General features: G+C 50.1%; 2 protein-coding genes across 2 annotated transcripts; one reads left to right on the top strand and one right to left on the bottom strand.

The window, feature by feature from the left end:
- Positions 1–736: 736 nt before the first annotated feature.
- kcnk3b (potassium channel, subfamily K, member 3b) lies at positions 737–3,274 on the top strand (the record flags this gene model as incomplete). Its single annotated transcript, XM_079752227.1, has 3 exons — positions 737–1,019; positions 2,169–2,797; positions 2,858–3,274. The coding sequence occupies 3 exons, from the start codon at positions 737–739 to the stop codon at positions 3,272–3,274; spliced, it is 1,329 nt and encodes a 442-aa protein (XP_079608353.1).
- Positions 3,275–4,041: 767 nt separating this feature from the next.
- hhipl2 (HHIP-like 2) lies at positions 4,042–17,634 on the bottom strand (the record flags this gene model as incomplete). The annotated part of the gene is made up of 9 exons (XM_079752226.1): positions 4,042–4,097; positions 12,198–12,280; positions 12,688–12,769; positions 12,952–13,097; positions 13,729–13,855; positions 14,210–14,541; positions 14,890–15,033; positions 15,345–16,009; positions 17,380–17,634. The coding sequence occupies 9 exons, from the start codon at positions 17,632–17,634 to the stop codon at positions 4,042–4,044; spliced, it is 1,890 nt and encodes a 629-aa protein (XP_079608352.1).
- Between the last annotated feature and the right edge of the window lie 1,413 nt (positions 17,635–19,047).

The raw sequence follows: 19,047 nt of genomic DNA, 5'->3' as shown, positions 1-19,047 counted from the left end.
ATATATTTGAATAGTCTGTCTGTCAGTGTCCACCCATTTCCCGATATTGATCGATCTCCTTCCTTGGAACAGGGGCCAAGACTAGAGAAAGCATTTGTTATCTGATCTCTCAGTATTGACCCACATTCGACGGTTGGTTTAGTAAATGATGTTGCTGGACGACTTGGGAACCACGTGGGGTTTAAGGTGTTTCCGCAGGATGCAGAACCCCTGTGCCTCAGCCTACCGGGTCTCCAGCTCTCTCTGCTCTGAGTTCCTTCACTTTCTTTTTGGGGGAGGGGGGGGGGTAATATTTTCTTAATTATCTTTTCTTAATAGTTCAGGTGTGGGGTCGTCATCACTTTTCTCTTTCTCCGGAATGAATCTATTTATTCACGTTTATTTTCTCTTCTTCTCGCCTTCCAAGTACACGCCGGTGGTGACAAATCGTCCAAATAAGGTCCGCGCCCCACTGCGTGGCGGGGGGGGGGGGGCGGGGTGCTGAGTATACTGCTCACGGTCCCCGCGGCGCGAGCGCGTCTTATTCCGAGTACAGGCTGCGCGTGGGATCCCCGGTTTGTTTGTTCTTTCTATCCCCCTCCCACCCTCCCCCGCCCCCCCCCCCCCCCCCCCCCCCCCCCCCCCCCCATCCCCACACCCCCTGCCAATCAGCGGGTCGCGTCGAGGCGGCTCAGTTCTCTGCTCGCGCGCGGAGAGAGCGGGGGTCGGTCGGGGTCTCTGCTCTGACGCGCGCAGGATGAAGCGGCAGAACGCCAGGACCCTCGCGCTCATCGTCAGCATCCTGACCTACCTGGTCGTCGGCGCCGCCGTGTTCGACACGCTCGAGTCCCGCCACGAGAGGAGCCAGAAGCGGCGGCTGGACGCCCGGAGAAACGAGCTCCTCCGCCGGTTCAACCTGAGCCGGGCGAACTTCGAGGAGCTCGAGCTCGTGGTGCTGCAGCTGAAGCCCCACAAGGCGGGTGTGCAGTGGAAGTTCGCGGGCTCCTTTTATTTCGCCATCACTGTGATCACGACCATAGGTAAGCACAAGGTGGAGCTTGAGGTGGATTGAATGCGTTCGTCATCTCTGATAGTTACACTAATGCAGGTGACAGGTCCTCCGGTACGGAGATGATGATGGAACACTATGGTCGGATTTGTTCACCTTTGGGGGTCATTGTTGGGATTGAGCCTCGTTCGGGTTAATAGCTTCACAAGGAAGATGATAGAAGTGCTAAGTAGCCCACTGTGTATCAGTGATTTCAAATCAACAACTGACAAATATATCATAATTATCACATAACAATATGTTTATAAATTGTAGATAGGTGTGTGTGCGTGTGTGTGTGTGTATGTGTGTGTGTATGTGTGTGTGTGTGTGCGCCACACATATGTTTCTGTGTGTGTGAGTGTTAATGTGGTATGTGTGTGTGGGTGAGTGTGTGGGGTGTTTATGTGTGGTGTTTGTGTGTGTGTGGGTGAGTGTGTGGGGTGTGTGTGTGGGGGTGTGTGTGTGTATCTGGTGTGTGAGTGTAGTGTGTGTTGGGGTGGTGTTTTTGTGTTGTGTGTGTGGGTGTGTGAGTGGGTGTGAAGTGTGTGTGTGTGTGTGTGTGTGTGTGTGTTTGTTTGTATGTGTGTGTGAGTGTGTGTTTAATTGTGGCCACCAACCTGGAGCACCGATGTGCATCTGTTAACAGAGATATAAATATCCTGTATGGTGTGGGTGTTTTTGCGTATTATATACTGTATATATATATGTGTGTTTATATTTATATATAAATACATGTGTGTGTATGTATTTATATGTGTGTGTGTATGTATTTATATATAGATGTGTGTGTATGTATTTATATATGTGTATATTTATATATGTGTGTGTGTATTTATATATGTGTGTGTATGTATTTATATATGTGTATATACAAATGTGTGTGTGTGTATGTATTTATATGTACTTATATGTACGTGTGTGTGTATTTATATCTACATCATTGTGTGTGTGTGAATGTATTTCTATGTACATGTGTGTGTGTGTGTGTGTATTTATATATACATGTGTGTGTAAGTATTTATAGATGTGTATATTTATTCATATGTGTGTTTGTGTGTGTGTTTGTGTGTGTATTCCTACGTGTGTACTTACCCCCATGTGTGTGTGTGTGTGTGTGTGTGTGTGTGTGTGCGCGCAGGCTACGGCCACGCGGCCCCCAGCACCGACTCGGGGAAGGTGTTCTGCATGTTCTACGCCCTGCTGGGAATCCCCCTCACGCTGGTCATGTTCCAGAGCCTGGGCGAGCGCATCAACACCCTGGTGCGTCACCTGCTTCACCGCGTCAAGCTCCTCCTCCGCCCGCCGGGCCGCGCCCGCGTCTCCATGGCCAACATGGTGGCGGTGGGCTTCGTCTCCTGCCTGGGCACGCTCTGCCTGGGCGCCGCCGCCTTCTCCCGCAGCGAGGGCTGGAGCTTCCTGCACGCCTTCTACTACTGCTTCATCACGCTGACCACCATCGGCTTCGGCGACTACGTGGCGCTGCAGAAGGACCAGGCGCTGCAGAATCACCCGCGCTACGTGGCCTTCTGCTTCGTCTACATCCTGCTGGGGCTGACGGTGGTGGGCGCCTTCCTCAACCTGGTGGTCCTCCGCTTCCTCACCATGAACAGCGAGGACGAGCGGCGGGACGCGCAGCGGCGGCGCCGCGACGCCCGGCTGGCCGACGGCGCGGCCGGGCCGCCGGGAGAGCTGGCGCAGCTGGTGCTCCCGCCCGCGAACGCTAACGCCGCCGCCGCTAACAACGGTAACGCCGCCGCCGCCGCCACCGTGACCTCCCCCGGCTCCTCCTCCTTCTCCTCCTCCTCCTCCTCCTCCTCGTTCGCCAAGCACGGGCGCCGGGAGGAGGAGGAAGAGGAGGCGGGCCTGGCGCGGGCCCCGCCCCCGCGGCGCCGCGGCGGCTACACGGAGGTCCTCCACTTCCAGACCATCTGCTCGTGCCTGTGGTACCGCGGCGACCGGCGCCCGCGAGGTTTGGGGGCGGGGCCCGCGTCCCCCGGCGACAACCTGTCCTTCTCCGACCCCTACCTCAAGGCCGACCGGCGCCCGCCGCCACGGATCCGCCCGGACCCGTGCTCCGTGGGTTACCTTGGTTACCCGGGGTATCCGGGGTATCCCGGCCCGGAGGCGGACACGGCGGGGTGCGTGTGCGGCCCCCGGCACTGCGCCACGGTCAGCTCCGTCGCCGCCGGGGGGCTCCACATGTTCTCGCCCTTCAGGGGGTGTCAGCGACGCAGCTCGGTGTAGGACGGACGGACGGACGGACGGACGGGACCGGGAGCGTTACCCGGGCCGACAGACCGGCCCTGCCCAGCCGCTCAGCGTCACGTGGACGTGCGTGGAGCCGGGCCGTCCCCGACCCCCGGAGATGGCATGCGACGCCTGTGACACGCTCGCTGAGGGGTGGGGGGGAGAGGGTGCTGGCAGCTAGCAGCTAGCAGCTTAGCATGTGGTTCTTATTGACAGAGGAGTCGGTGTGTGACAGCCGGGAATGAATCATGTGTTGGTTCGTTAGGCTGAGTCTCCCCGGCGCATGCGTTCACGCACGTACGCACAGACACACACACACACACACCAACACAGCCACAGACACAGCAACACGTTCTCTCTCCCTCTCTTTCGCTCTCTCTCTCTCTCTCTCTGTGTCACACTCGCACACCCACACACCTTTGCACGCATGTGCCTTTGCACACATTCTCACTATACACACGTACACATGCAAACACACCCACACACACGCGCAGGCAGACATCCTCCACACGCAGCCATGTATCTAATTACACACACGCGGTGCACTCACGGCACAGGTACGCGGTGGAGCACCAGGTGTGCTGGAACCTCTGGTCGGCTCATTAGCTTACCTGTCAGACTCACCTGAGGAGACGTCACCATCTGCCGGACCCCATAAGTAAATATTAATCCTGTCTCGCGGACAACCGCCCCCCGCTGCCGACACGCGTGCCGGGCGGATCGGAGAGCAATTTATGGCAAACTGGAAACAATCCGCGGTTGCATTAACATAACCTCTCAGCTGGTCGTCGGAACAGCTGTGGACTCCTGAACAGCTGTTCTGAGGTGGCGCAGGTTGAGAGGTTGAAGCTGAGGTGAGGGCCAGATGCCGGTCTTTAATCCCGAAACTATTCGGAGGAAGTAACAGCTTTTTTCGAAGGTACGATGACATCGTCTCTCGGAAAGTCTGATCCTCTCCTCCCTCCTCCTCTCCTCCTCCCTCCTTCTAATCCTCCTGCCTTCTGCTGCAGAATAAAACTGGAATAACTGAATATAGGAAAGGTTGAAGAGAGGGAAACAAACTTGCGTGTATCTTCTTCCACGGTTCACTCTCGCCATCCGGTCCACACTGAAACCACCGAAACCCCTTCCCCTTCTCTCCCTCACGCGTGGGCCAAGACCTCAGACCTCTACCCGCCAGACCTGAGTCCCGACCTCAGTCCAGTCCCCTTCCCACCAGACCTCAGTCCAGTCCCCTACCCACTAGACCTCACTCCCCTTCCCACTAGACCCCTATCCGCCAGACCTGAGTCCGCTACCCACCAGACCTCAGACCTGACTCCCCTACCCACTAGACTGTAGTCCCCTTCCCATCAGACCTCAGTCCAGTCCACTCATCCGCCTAACCAAAAAGCTCAGCGTGATGGATGATGGCGGTTCACAATCAAGGAGATGTTAAGAGATGCCTTCACAGATGTCTCCGGCCCCACATGGACATGCCTGGCCGGGCACCAGAGGCAACGCAGTGACTGTGTGGTGTCAGCAAGTCTCCGGGACATCGACACCTCACCGCTATGACCAGGCTTTTGTGTTCCTGCTTCAAATGTCCATGACAATCCACGGAAATTAAATTATATTGGTTTGGGGTGAAATTGCGATGACGCTGATCTAAAGGATTTGAAGTTCGTGCTCTTGTGTTGTCTTTCAGCGCCTAGCTTAGAGATATACAAGTGAGGGTTGGCTTATTGTCTCCTTACGGGAACGTTGGTTTGCAGACTGGGTCTCAGACATGAATACAGACGGACCACAACCAACCCAACCACACGATTCAGTACAGAGGTAGTCAGGAGGACAGGAGGTCACCGAGCAGTGGAACAACAGGGTGTGCGAAAAGCAACTCAATTTAGTAAAAGCAGATTAAGTGCTATTTGCAGTTTGAAGGACATTACCGGTCTGGGTGATCAAACCATCATAACCGTCTTTCCTGGCTTCACTAAAACATCTGTTACCAATGTCATTTGATGAAATTACTTCCTTGTACAGATTTGGCCAAAGAAGAGCATTTGGCAGAAGCCCGCCTGCCACGGATGTAAACAATGTCGATAAAACCCTACTTCGTTTGAATAATTGTGCGTCAGTCACCTCAAGGTTGTGCACAACATAACAGCATGCATAACTAAGACCAAAGAGCTATACTGCCTTGTTTGCATCGTGGCAGGCTCGTCAATTATTTTGAGGCTGAATCTAAAGGAAGTTGTGTTGAGAATCCTATTGGGGACAGTTGTTTTAGTGACGGCAGGTGAGACGGTTCCAACCAATTCATCCACCTGATTGTTCTTTGAGACACAAACAGCTGTAGGGACAGAGGAGACCAAGTATCTCCCTCCTCCCCTTAACTCACTCACAAAGGGCTGATCCTATCCATTCATAGCAGTAGCTTTCCTACGGACCCGTTTGGAATCATGTCCATAAACTGGGCCGGTCTCCAGTGAGAAACGCTCACTTCCGCGTCTGTCATCGTTGGCCTGAGACACCGGACTGAACAGATGACCACAGATGGGTCCTATTTGTATCACTGTGTTCTGTTTGGTTCCTCCGGACCTGTTGTGCCACCTGGAGCTCTGCCGAGTCCCTCGTGTGACGCCCATCAGAGCCCCCCCACAGTGCCTCTGTTTCCTGGGCTGTGAGTCATCCTCAGAGCGGCTCCAGATGTGGGTCAAAGCGTGGCAGGTCGGTTATCTTCTAATTGCTCTGACCCCTTTCCGACACAATCCAGGTTAATCCCGCGTCATGGCGACCAGACAGAAACACGCTGATCCTCCGAACACGTTGCCGGGGCCAGGGTCTCAGATGAGTCGATCGCGGAGAGGCGACATCCAGTTATACGTTTTCTCTCTGCTATTTTTAATGACTGTCGCGTAACACGCTTGGCCCCCGCTCAGATGCTGGTGAGCGCCTGCCAATAGAGTTCTGAACACTTTACTAAAAGGGGAATGTTGTATTCTCAGTCATAAAGACTCTAAAGACCATGGCAGGGTTGTTTAATCAGATTACTGGTTTGACTTTTCAACCAAATAGTCCAAGCAAATTTGAATTAACGAAGCATTAAGCAGTAGCTGTTGGGTATTCTAACTTGATAAATGATTCAAATGATGAGCAGAATTGCAATCGATAAATGTTCTGTCTCTTGCTTAAAGGGGCTGTTGGTAAGATTTAAGAGCTTTTATTTGAGTGTCATTTTTTAGAAATGGTCTAGCCACCCGTCAGCTATAAATGAGTGAGGTGCTATGTGAGAATATCTGTTCTGAATTGACTGCCCCTGCCTCTGTGTGGGCCTAAGAACATTTTGGGTAGCTTCCGCCTCATTTCTGACCAATCTCGTCCCTGATAAGTTCGGGGAATACACCTTGCCTGTCAATCAATGCAAGACAAGGTTGAGATGGTCGAGAAACGTACAGAGGAAGGGGAGGTTCTTTGGTGGTTTTCTTTCATAGTCGTGTTCTCTTCCGCCCTAGTCTGCTCTCTCTCTTAACAACTCTCGAATCTTACCTATGCAGCTTTAATCGATTCATCGACTAATCATTGAAGCCCTACTTACTTGAATCCTGAATGTGTCTAGATCAATTCATCACCGAATGTATCTATGGTGATGTAAAATATGTGTGTGTGTGTGTGAGAATAAATGACCTATCAAATCAGGAATTGTGTCATGGTTAATTGTAAGTACCAGGGTGGGGTTTTGATGTCAGCTTTTGATGTAGTAGGATGTGACGGAGGGCCTGTGTAAGACAAAAGACAAACATGGACGTCATAAAGAAACAACAAGATGCAGAAGCAGAGAAGTATATTCCTAGTTAAATTTAATCGGCTCCACTGAGGGAAAACACTTCATAAACATTACGCTAAACCTACAAAGTCATGTTATCGTCACAGGCCGAGTCTGAGTATCAGGCCGCTGCTCGCTTCCTATCCCAACACGGTGCTACCATTGTCTGTCGTTTGTCCGTGCGTCTCCTTCTGTACTCTCCTCGTGGTCCTCCTGGTCCTCCTCCTCTTCCTCCTCCTCCTCCTGGCCCCGTCGTGTCTTATTCCCAGGTTGTGCCTCGTTATCAGAAAGCTCACGCCATCTCAACATCGCCACCATGCCAGCAAGGACTGGCGAAGCGCCCGGCCACGCGCCTGCAGCATTCTATAAGCGCAGTACAGCGACAGAAGGAGCATCCAGTCCTCTTACGGCCTGCCTGTGGCTTTAGCAGCTGCTGTCCCGGGCGTCTGTGGCCACGGCGCCCACCATCCGTGTCAAAGACAGGAATAGTTTCCTTCCGAAGGTCAGCCCACGCCATCACGTCACCTGCCTGCCTCCGGTGAGCCGCTGACGGCCGGGAGATCCGGACACGCCCGCCGGGGGGTAGGTAGGTGGTTTGTTTGGTGAGCGGCATGGAGTGAGACTTCTGATGCTGCTGCTGCTAAAGCCGGAGTGCAGTGTTGACTAACCATAGCCCCCCCCCCCCCCTGACCCCCCATTGCTGCACTGCTAGGTCTACCCCTTCTTCCACACCAAATGTTTTAGTTTGGGTTATGATTATCATAATTATTATTATTATTATTAAGAAGTTATTTTATTATCGTGGAAGCATATGTGTTTAGAAATGGAGGAAGCAAGGCCTGCTTCTATTCCTAGTCTTGACCTTATTTAAATGTATTGAACCGTTTTTTTAATCTCTGCACGTCCTCTAAATTTATACAGGTACCCCTGGACCTCTTCCCGTACCCCCGTGGGTACGAGTGTCCCCAGCTGGACCCAGTGACCCTAGACGGTGGAAGGACCTCCTCCTCCTCCTCCTCAGGATACCCTGGTGTCACCGGGCCTCTCCGTTCACCAGTTCAGTCACGGACATGAGTACAGAGCCGACATCAGGGGGGGCAAACGTACACACGTTCTTGACTCAGGTAGAAGTTTACTTTACCAGAAGACTCTGGGAAAGGTAGGAGTACTGATTCAACTTCTTCACTGAAATGAAATAAAAGAGGGGGTCAGAGAAAGGGATCCGGCAGGGAGGGGCATGAGATCAGGGAAAAGGTGTCTTCTACTACGCTCAAAAAAGTGAACTTGTGGGTTGTGCACTTTATATATATATATATTTTTCAGTTTACTTAAAATACATGTCTGTGTTAGGTTCAAATATATTTTTCTAATAAAGTCTATTTATATGTGTCTCTCGTTATCGGTACAAAGTATTAATGTGTTCTTTAAGCACAAAAACATAGACAAATCTTCTTATGTAGGAAAATCGATGTACGAGAAGAAAATCAAACACAGTGCAACGCCTATGCCTTTTCAAAGTTTTCACACCTTTGAATGGAATATCTGATATCATCAGTGGTTGCAGGTGCATATCAACCACCATCGACCCAGCCTCGGGTGTGATAAACAGGAAGGAGATAGAAAGGCTGAATATCAAATCCAAGATTTTGGACTCTTTGAGTATTTGAGAGACAAATTTGGTTTCATTTATCACTTGGTTTCTCCAGATATCGTTAGTGCAAGCCATCTGAGAGGAAAATCTACAAAGCTGCGCCGTTGTTTGGACAGCTTTTCATCGTCAAGAAGACGGGTAAGTTGCAGATTGGAGATGTCGTGTACAAGATCATCCACTAGGTGGCGGCAAAACGTTATTGTATTTTCTTCACTTTTAAAGGAGGAAGAGATGTAAGATAAGACAACAGGCCTACATTCATGATAATAGCACATCATACACATCCAACCTTTTGAAGCATTGATGACACCGTGCAATTTATAGGACTACACACGGTTAGTAGCTAGTCTTCAAACAAAAGCTAGCAAAACATCCAATCTTAGAACCAGAACCTTTTGTAAGAAGGGTAATTTGAGGGGAAAAGGTAGGCACCAACAGTTGTATCCAAACGAGTGGCCCCTGGGGCCTGCAGTAAAGCTAAACGACCGTCTGGAGCCGCGTTGGTGTAATTACCTTCATGGCTACAGAGTCTAGAAAGAGAACTGATCGGCTGGTCCCCACCTGTGGATTCGGGACGCCACCACTGGGGGGGGGGCATGCCTACTTCCACGGGGTTATGATATCACGGGTCCATGTTGATGGGGTTAAAGCCAAAAATTAAATCCTAATTTGTCTTGTTTGTTTGTGTTTGGTGTGATTGTCTGTTTCATTCTTCAAATGTCTTTTAATGCATTGATTTTTAAAATAGAGTTTATGCGACTTCATTGCAAGCACCCTCCTTCTGTCAGGCGTTAATCGCCTGATGTGTTGGTTTAATGGACAGGTGTATCCAAAGTGAATGACCGTGAACTCGAGGTAAGGTAGGGGCTACACAGTGACTACAGAGACAGGTCGTATGGAGCAGGTAGGGGCCGCACAGTACAGACACCGGTCACAAAGGAACAGGTAGGGGTGAGACAGTGAGACAGGTCGTTAAGGAGCAGGTAGGGGTTAGACAGTGAGAGACAGGTTGTAAGGAGCAGGTAGGGGTTAGACAGTGACAGACCGGTCATTATGGAGTAGGTACGGGTTAGACTTTGAATACTGAGGGATTTAGTCTCTAGATATGTACTTTGTGAAGTATCGAAAACACAGGAAGTTCGATTTTGGCGTTGAGCTTGAAGTTGAACAGCCAAGAGTCTCTTGTACTGTACGCACTGTGGCAACCTGTCCCCAACCCCTCGGGTTGGGTGGCCCATGTTGAGGTGGTGGAGGGCGTGTACCGCCCATATCCAGCAGACGGAGCCAGAGGGCGTCCATTACGTCACCCTAATCGGCCAGATAGAGAACACCTGCGGCGGGGAAGGAGGAGGAAGAGGTACCCTTTAAAAGGCTGTGTCTCCTGTCCTTAAGCAGAGTTGGAGACACGGGAGGACCAGAGAACCCCCAGAACCCCGTACGGACGAGAGGGCGAGAGGACGACAGGATTTAACTGAGCCGTCCCCGGCACATCCAAAGGAGGACGCACGCCGGCCAAGGGGCGACCGCCGTAAATCGGAGCCACAGACGGGATCGACCTCCCTCTTCCGGAGGGACCAGAACATTGTCCCCTTTTTTCATGGCTCACGGAGCCACAGTATGATTATCGTTTTCCCCGCGTTGGATCCTCATTCACGCGGTTTTCTGTTTCACTACGAATAAATGCCCTTCCGGGCTTTCAACCAGCCGTGACGTGTGGGAGGCTAATTACTGCCTGACCGAGACATTCCTGGGGCCACCACACACACACACACACACACACACACAATAACAATCATCAGTCCACATATGTTTATTTATATCACATGCTTAGTGATGTAACAGAGTTAGTTAGTGTTAGTTAGTTAGAGTCATTTCGGAGCTCTGCCTACAATAATAATGTAATAATGATGTAATAATTAATAATGTAATTGAAAGCCTTTAAAAAGCCAACTTAACAAATGCTATTTGTATCCCCTGGCTGTGTATGAAACACCTTCAAACACCCAGGGACCAGCGATTAGCGAATGGGTCGCATCATCGCATGTTCCAAAATAGGTCACATGTAATTACACAGAATTCCATCCGCTGTAGCCCAAGGCAACGTTGGGTTTTCACCGGAAAACATGGATGGCAAACACTGATTGCATGTCAAGGTAAAGAAATATCCGAAAGCTATGATTATTTAAAAGGAAAAGGAGTTTTAAGGAAAAGCTGATTGGGTATACCGGACCTCCTGTGTTTGCCTCTGTGTTTTGAAGTTCTCAACAACGTTTTCCCGCTTATATTGGAAAGGATCTCAGAATCTCTGCTTACATTTTGCTTCACAAAGTTCCACCGAGTTTATTTCAACCTTGATCATGTGCAACTTTTGCTCGACTATTTGAAATAATATCTTGCCGGTTGACTTTGTTGTCTTTTGGTCGCAAACAAGTCTTCTTTGGCCTTTCGCCTTGGCTGTTTCTGTTGCCGGTTGGTTCTTCTAATCTTTGACAGTGAGTTTTTTCTGTTCTTTCTTTTTCGATTTCTCGCCTTCTTGGACTTGGCTCTTGTCTTTAAAGAGCCCTTTGTTGGTACGCTAACCAAAGAAGCGCTCACAGGCCACAAGACGACAGTGGGGGGGATAAGGGATTGAAACTGGGTGGGGGTCGAGGGGGGCTCGGCAGGGCTTAGGGATTGGGACTGGGTGGGGATGGAAGTGGAGGTGGGTTCGACAGAGTTTGGGGCCGGGGACTGGGTCGGGGTGGAGATAGGCTCGGCAGGGCTTAGGGATTGGGACTGGGTGGAGATGGAAGTTGAGGTGGGTTCGACAGAGTTTGGGGCCGGGGACTGGGTGGGGGTGGAGGTGGAGGTGGGTTCGACAGAGCTTAGGGCTGGGGAGAGGGTGGGGGTGGAGGTTCTTGTAGTGGGGTTGGGAGTTCTTGTGGACGTAGGTTTGGCAGTGCTAGTAGCTGGTGGTTGGGTGGGGGTGGAGGCAGGTTTGGTAGTTCTTGGAGGTGGAGGCTTGGTGGCGAATTTAATTTTTTTTGGCGGAGGTCGTGTGGGCTTCACCCCGGCGTCCAACAGAGTTGCTGAAAAAGACACACACGTGTTGTTGGTCAGTGGGAGATTTGTCGGCGCTCCGCGTTAAACTCTAAAGAACGATTTTTCCGTACGTTATGGGTCATACATGTTACGGAAAAAATATCTAAATGCTTTGAAATGCATTCATTTTAGTTTGCTTGCATTTTAAAACTACATCTTATGTTAAAAAAGAAAGCTGGCCCTCAGTAATGTTTAACAATTTTGCAGTGGAACACACATTCAATTAAGGCCAAAAGGTTTGACTTTCTGAAGACTGCACAACAAATGGCTCTTTTAAAAGCTTATTCCCGTTGTGGCGATCGGGACCAGAACATTCAGGGTATGTGTCCGGAGTGGCCTGGAGTAACAGGCAAGTTGGCGGGTAATGAGGATGGGAGGCATACCTTCCCTGGGAACAAAGGCAAACTTCTTGCCCTTCACTTTGACTGGGAGTAGCTTCTGTTGGCACTTCCCAGGCGGAGCTCTCCTGCAGACATGACCAATCAAACAGGAGTGGCAAAAAAGCCTGATCAGTTCATGTTTTTTTCAGTTCAAACTGCGGTGTATCATTAGGGACCTAAGCTGCAGATTTTGTATCTTCCATTTCTTTGGTACCATAACTGTTGAGTGACCTAAACATTAGATTTGTTACTGATACTTTATAAGAAGACATCACTTGCTGATCATATGCAAACAAACGCAAAACGCTTGCTATTTTTCCTGGTTTCATTGGAGCCCTTTGAGAAATGACCAAAATTCAGAATCTATACAGATACCCCAATGTATCAATGAATAAACCCATAGAATTTTTGGTTGATTCGCCGAGTACTTAAGGCCAGTTGGTGGGGCCGTATGGATACCAGACACCTCACCTGGATGGTGATAAAACCTCACCTGGACGGATCCACAAACTTGAAGACCGCCCCAGATGGAGAATTGGTGCTGGGGTAGGAAGTGGCGAGGAAATACAGCTCCCCTGTAGAAACAGTAGAGTATCATCAGCATAGAAAGACACTTTTTAACAAAACATCACCATATCCTCTGCTGTCCAATTATTAGCACACTCAACTTGGACTGACAATATGTTATCCACCAAACCCATTTTATTTGACCTATTCTGTTTGCAATAAGTACATTTTTGAATCAAGAGGTGGTTACCGGCTTCGTCCTCCGCAAAGGAGATGATGAACTTGTGGTGGTGGTTGATGAGCCCTGGGAAGGAGCAGGTGCTGCTGTGCCCCATGCAGACGCTCCTCTCCGTCCAGCGGCCCGTGGACCGGTCCTCCTGCAGAGCCATCAGCTTCCTGGGGGACCCGGGAAGCTGATTATTATTATTATTATTAATTATTATTAATTATTATTATTATTATATTATTATTATTATTATTATTATTCGCGGTTATCATTATCGTCTGTACACGTACCCTCTTGCTCTCGCTAGGACATGTGTCCCTTGTAAGTTCAGGCGGTTACAGATGTGAAATTGTTTGACATTGTCATATTTATTTATTTATTTATTTGTATTTATCCTTTATTTAACCAGGAAGAGAAATTGAGATACAAAAACATTTTTACATAGACTACAATGAGAAGATCTGTCCTGAAGAGTGCGTTGAGGTCTGTAATGCACTTTCATTGACTAAAACAAGTCATTAATTTAGAATAAACAGCGTTTCAACATCCCAGTACCTCACAGAACGTCATCGCTTTTAACCATTTTAGATGGGACGACAAACCATGTTCCTCAAAAGAAAAACAAAAAAAAACAAATATTAATTACATTATAAAACCAGAGCGACTATTGACATTACAAAAAACATGTAATTGTCTGAAATGACTCTCAATCGGCCATCTCTCGGTCCCAACACTGGGCGACCGGCAGTGTTAACAGATGACGATCGATTGAACGTTCTGGATGGAGGTCCTCATGCCTACCCGCTCATGTAGTCTCCGAACAGGTAGAGGCCGTTGAGGTTGGGCGACTCACAGCCTCGGTACACGTACCCGCCCGTCACCGACTTGCCAACACTGTGGTCGTACGCAAATATGGGCGGGACATCCTCTTTGGAGGGAGGAGTCAGTGGTTAGAGACGGTCTCCAGCACCAACGGGCACCAACCGACAAACAACCAAACAATATGGCCTTGTTAAAATATTGTAGGTTGGTTATTTTAGGCATTAAAACAATTATTTACATTAAAATCAGATAAGATTGATAACATTATATTTATCCTTTAAGGGAAATCCGGCTGCTACAGCAGCAAAAATCAAATCAAATAAAAGTTTTTTTTCTATGAATTTAAGGGCGTGAAAACGTACAACTTTGTGACACACACAGAAAAATGCTCTCTGCCCTCTATCCAATCAGACCATCCGGTCAGACCTTCCAACTGACCAATCACGAGCCTTCTACTCACTGAGGGAGGGGTTGTGGCAGAGTTCGCGGTCGTAGCATTCGAAGCCCTCCTTGGCGCGCCACCCGTAGTTAGCACCACGCTCGATGACGTCGATCTCCTCATAGCGGTTCTGGCCCACGTCGCCGCAGAAGATCCGGCCGTGGCCGTGGCCGTCGTTGGGGTCCCCGCGGTCCATCGAACAGCGCCACATGTTGCGCACCCCGTAGGCATACACCTCCGGACGGGCGCCCGCCTCGCCCAGGAAGGGGTTGTCGGGCGGGACCCGGTATCCCCGCCCACTGGTGTCCGTGCCGTCCACGTCGATACGAAGGACTTTACCCAATAAAGCACTCCTGAGTCCGGACGGAAGAATCAAGGTTTAGGGCAAGACGTTCTGATAAAGAAACTGTTTCAGGACATTTCTTTAACTTTTTAAAACACTTTCAGAAAACGTACTAAACTCTTTTTCAAAATTCTCTCAAATCTTCCTCAGAACTTTTGTAAACATTCACAACACTTAATAACAATGTACAGTTTTGCGGAACGTAATTCTTGTTGGGAACCATTAAGAGATAGTATACATATCAATCAGTTGACCACCATGACCTCAGAGCCCTGAGAAGGATAGCAGCCATCTTGTTCGGCCGTCCCCGCCCTGAGCCTCCTCAGCTGAAGGCTCCCCAACCTGAGCTGTGACTCACTTGTTCTGCGCGTTTCCGTGCCTCCCGAACGGATCCCCGCCCCTGCCTCCGTCCCCGGTGAAGACGTAAAGGAATCCGTCCAGACCAAACAAGATCTGGCCCCCGTTGTGGTTGGCTGCTGGCTCGTCGATCTCCAGGATCACCCTGGGGAGACCTGAGGCGTTAATGACCCACTGTATGGCCTTCTCCCAAGACACCCCCTGTTCTGCAGGGTTCTCCGTAACGTCACGCAGTAACTCCCCTGTGGACGTACCTTTGGGGCCACAGACCCAGATGAGTAAAATAACAATATACTGGAATTTGTTACATAATTGAGACGATTAACCTTTACCTACGAATATATTCTTATATACAGTGTTTTATGCAGCACTTTTTTAACCGAGCTCCATAACAACGAGTAATAAAGTGACTGAATGGACATAGGCGGACGAGACCTTCCCACGCCGAACCCCCACCTCTCAGAGCCGGGGTCGGCCATGTTCTGGTCGCGCTCCGACACCCTCATCTCGCTGACGCGCACGCGCTCCAGCCGGCCGCCGGCCAGCACCGAGTAGTACACGAAGAAGCGCCCGTTGTCGCGGTACCGCGGGTGGAACGCCATGCCCAGGAAGCCCCGCTCGTCGCCCAGCCAGGGCGTGGTCAGCACCGCGCCGCTCAGGTCCAGGAAGGGCCGCTCCAGCCGGGCGCCGTCCGGCAGCAGCACCCAGACGAAGCCCACCTGCTCGGCCACGAACAGGCGCCCAGTGCCGTCGCCGCCGTGCAGCATCAGCACCGGGTTCCGCAGCCCGTTGGCCGCCTCCGCCAGACACAGCGGCAGACACCCGGCCACCGGGGCCCCCCCCGGCGCCACCACAGGCCCCGGGGCCACGCCCGGCCGGAGGCCGGCGAGGACGTCGGGGTAGCAGTAGTCTCGGTCCGAGAGGCCGGCGGCCTGGCAGAAGGCGGCGGCGCCACGGGCGCTGGCGTCCAGCAGGCGCCGGTCGTCCGTCAGCAGGCCGACCACGTGGGCACACCGGCCGTGGAACCGGGAGCAGTAGGAGGGGCACAGGCCCGGGAGCTCCCGGACGGGGGTGTAGGGGTCCTCAGCGTCATAGAGGTGGGCCGCGTAGGGGGAGCACTCCTTGGGGGTGGAGAGAGACCAGGGGTCACACCTGCAACACTTCCACTGGGACAGAACCTTACAGAACCTTCAAGAACCTTCAAGAACTTTCCAGAATCTTACAGAACCTTACAGACCCTTCCGGAACCTACAAGAACCTCCCAGACTTTCCGGAAGCTTCCATAACCTTCAAGAACTTTCCAGAACTTTACGGAACTTTCCAGAAAACTTCCAGAACCTTAAAGGAACTTTCCAGAACCTTCCAGAACCTTCCCTTTCCACAGAGTCACGTGAAGACCACGTCGGGGGTGAACTGTCCCCCGCGAGGTCTCGCCCTGTTCTCACACAGCTTCTGTGCACAGCACCTTCACAGCGAGAAGGGGCGCCTACAGCCAGAGAAGACGCCAATATGCCAATTCCCCACACAGTGATTCGAAAAATCATAGAAAAGCGCTTTGCGGTGCGAATTATTCTTTTTTTTTAAGTGCCTGTGCCGCCCCCAAAGTGTCATGAAAAATGGCTGCCCGGTTCACCCGTGCCCAAAACCACCCCTGCTACCAGGAATACCAACCCAAGGTCTAAGTCACAGGTACAATAGCCTGCCAAGTACTAGAGAGCCAGACGTCAAGGTAACATCCTACCCTATAATATAGCCACCAAACATGTCCTCCCCCTGCTGAGTGACTTATTGGTCTAGCTCAGCAGTTCTCAGCCTATTTTCCACCCAAGACTGACTTAAACATCTCTTCAGTGTTTGTGGCCTTCAATACAGTAGAGAACCCAATCATAATTATTAAAGTAGCCAAACATATGAGTTTTCAGGTGCCATGTGACCTAAAACATATGATATTGATGATTTTATCTGTATTGTAGATTATATTTTATATTTGGCGACCCATCTGTGGAACAGGGGAGCTATAGTATGAGATTCAGTTTAATTTCAGTTAAGTTTGACCCACATATACACATAAATAGATACTGCTCATCAAGATGGGATACAGATTTTAACCCCTGTCATGATTGTCATGATCTCTGGTTGATCAAGTGCTGCAAGTGAACACAGCAAGACATATTCTTTAGTTAGTACTCTAGTAGTTATTTATAGAAAAACCGAGGATCTGTGATTCGTTAAAATGTTCATAACACAAACAAATCTCTACTGCGCGTCTTCTAGAAATTAGGTGAATTATAATCTGAGCACTATGAAGTCATAGCAATAACTTGTAATACCATTGTTTCAAATATATATATTTGTAATTATAGCGGATATAGTTATATAATTGTATTTGAGTTGAGACATGTAGAAGGCTTGGGACGATGCCAAGAGCCGGCTGTATGTAGTTCATCGCGTCTGAAGAACCGAAGTGTCTGAGTCTAAAAGTTCTATCTACCTGGCACATGACCTCCTTCAACATGGCATCGCAGAGCTCAGAGCCCTCGGCCTCCAGGTACTCGATGATATCCCAGTATCTCTCCGCGATGAGGTTGTCCGCGTCCTGGTCGCAGCAGCCTAGCAGTTCGTACTGGGAGCAGAACTCCAGGTGGAACGCCGGTTTGAACGGCGGCTTAAAGTCCAAACACTGAGGATGGGACGAGACCTTTCCCACTGGGATGAGTGAAAACACCGATATGAGGATCAGGAACATGCCGAGTTGGCCACAATGCGGTGTCCTTTTGGGTTGTGGTTTGGCCACGGTGCGTAAAAGCACGCACAATGCGCCACCGGAGCGGAGGGGGGCGGCAGCATGCCACGGTCCTTCCATCCTTGCTTCGTTCTGCGGGAGAAGCTGTTGCGCTGATGTGCTCCTCTGGATCTCGCTCCACCGAGTGTTTGTGCGCACGTATGTGTGTGTGTGTGTGTGTGTGTGTGTGTGTGTGTGTGTGTGTGTGTGTGTGTGTGTGTGTGCATGTGTGTGTGTGTGTGTGTGTGTGTTGGCTGGTGAGTGTATAGAGTGAATCAATCAGCGGGTCATTAAATGACTTGTATTAACACAGTGTGCATCGTCTCGAACCCGAACAACCTAAATGAGAGATGCGCACGCATGCGCCCTGGCATGATGTAAGTCTCGGAGGTGCTGACATTTTATGCGCTCTGTCTCCACGGCTTCCGACCAATGACAGCTCATCCTATACCCTGATTACTCACTGAACACGTTCAACTTCAAAGTTTTGAAGATATCCCACACACATTCTTATTTGCACTCACAGAGTTGGCGTGACCTCAAACAAGGGGCCAAAAAGATAAGGAAACTGAGCACCACACGTCATGGCCACCCTTGTAGTGATAGGAGTCCTGGATATTACTGAGACATACAAATGATCTAACACATAACCCATTTGCATAATCAGCTGAACACTAGGTTGGCTATACGTCAAAGCATTGCGCCTTTCGCCTCCCCTTAACAAAAGGGTTGGTTACGGGACCGGATTCCACGATACCATAGGCGCGGCCAGCTAAAACACGCAGAACATCAACCAAGATATAACCATCCTCATATCGCCAGATATGGCAGACAACTCTCAGTGCAAGCTGTGGAAAAACACAGCTCCTATCAGAGGGAGGGCTCCTCTTGGTCCCCTGTGGGACATAAGGCTTCAACGAGAACTCTCCGTTGCATTCGGTCCCTGGCAGCATGTCGGGACTCTCCCTCACGACAGGTTCATCTCTTCCGGCTCTCTTGTCACAGTTCTGCTCCAGGTGTTCTTTTGCCTGGTTGGTGTCCATCTTAAGGCGCCTGCTCCGTCCTCCACACATGTCCTATAGCCACCTCAGGGCAGGCTTCCCGTTTTCATGTACAGATCATTGTTGAAGATCTTATTAGGCCAAGAGATCTGTCATGTTCGTTGGAGGCAGGGGCGTAGGAATGAGTTTAACATTGGGGGGGACACATATCGGAAACCTGACAGATCCGTTAATGGTTTGAACAGAAATATGTCATAAATTAACTACACTGAAAAAATTCACAAATATATTTTATTCTACTAAAAAGATACATTTGTAAATGTAAAGGAAAACACATTTTGAATGGCAGTAATGAACTGATTAATATCAAATCAAT

Source organism: Pollachius pollachius, assembly GCF_949987615.1.
Source record: "Pollachius pollachius genome assembly, chromosome: 15".
NCBI lineage: Eukaryota > Metazoa > Chordata > Actinopteri > Gadiformes > Gadidae > Pollachius > Pollachius pollachius.
Note: the sequence above shows the minus strand (reverse complement) of the source record. Positions and strands in the feature narration are given on the sequence as shown.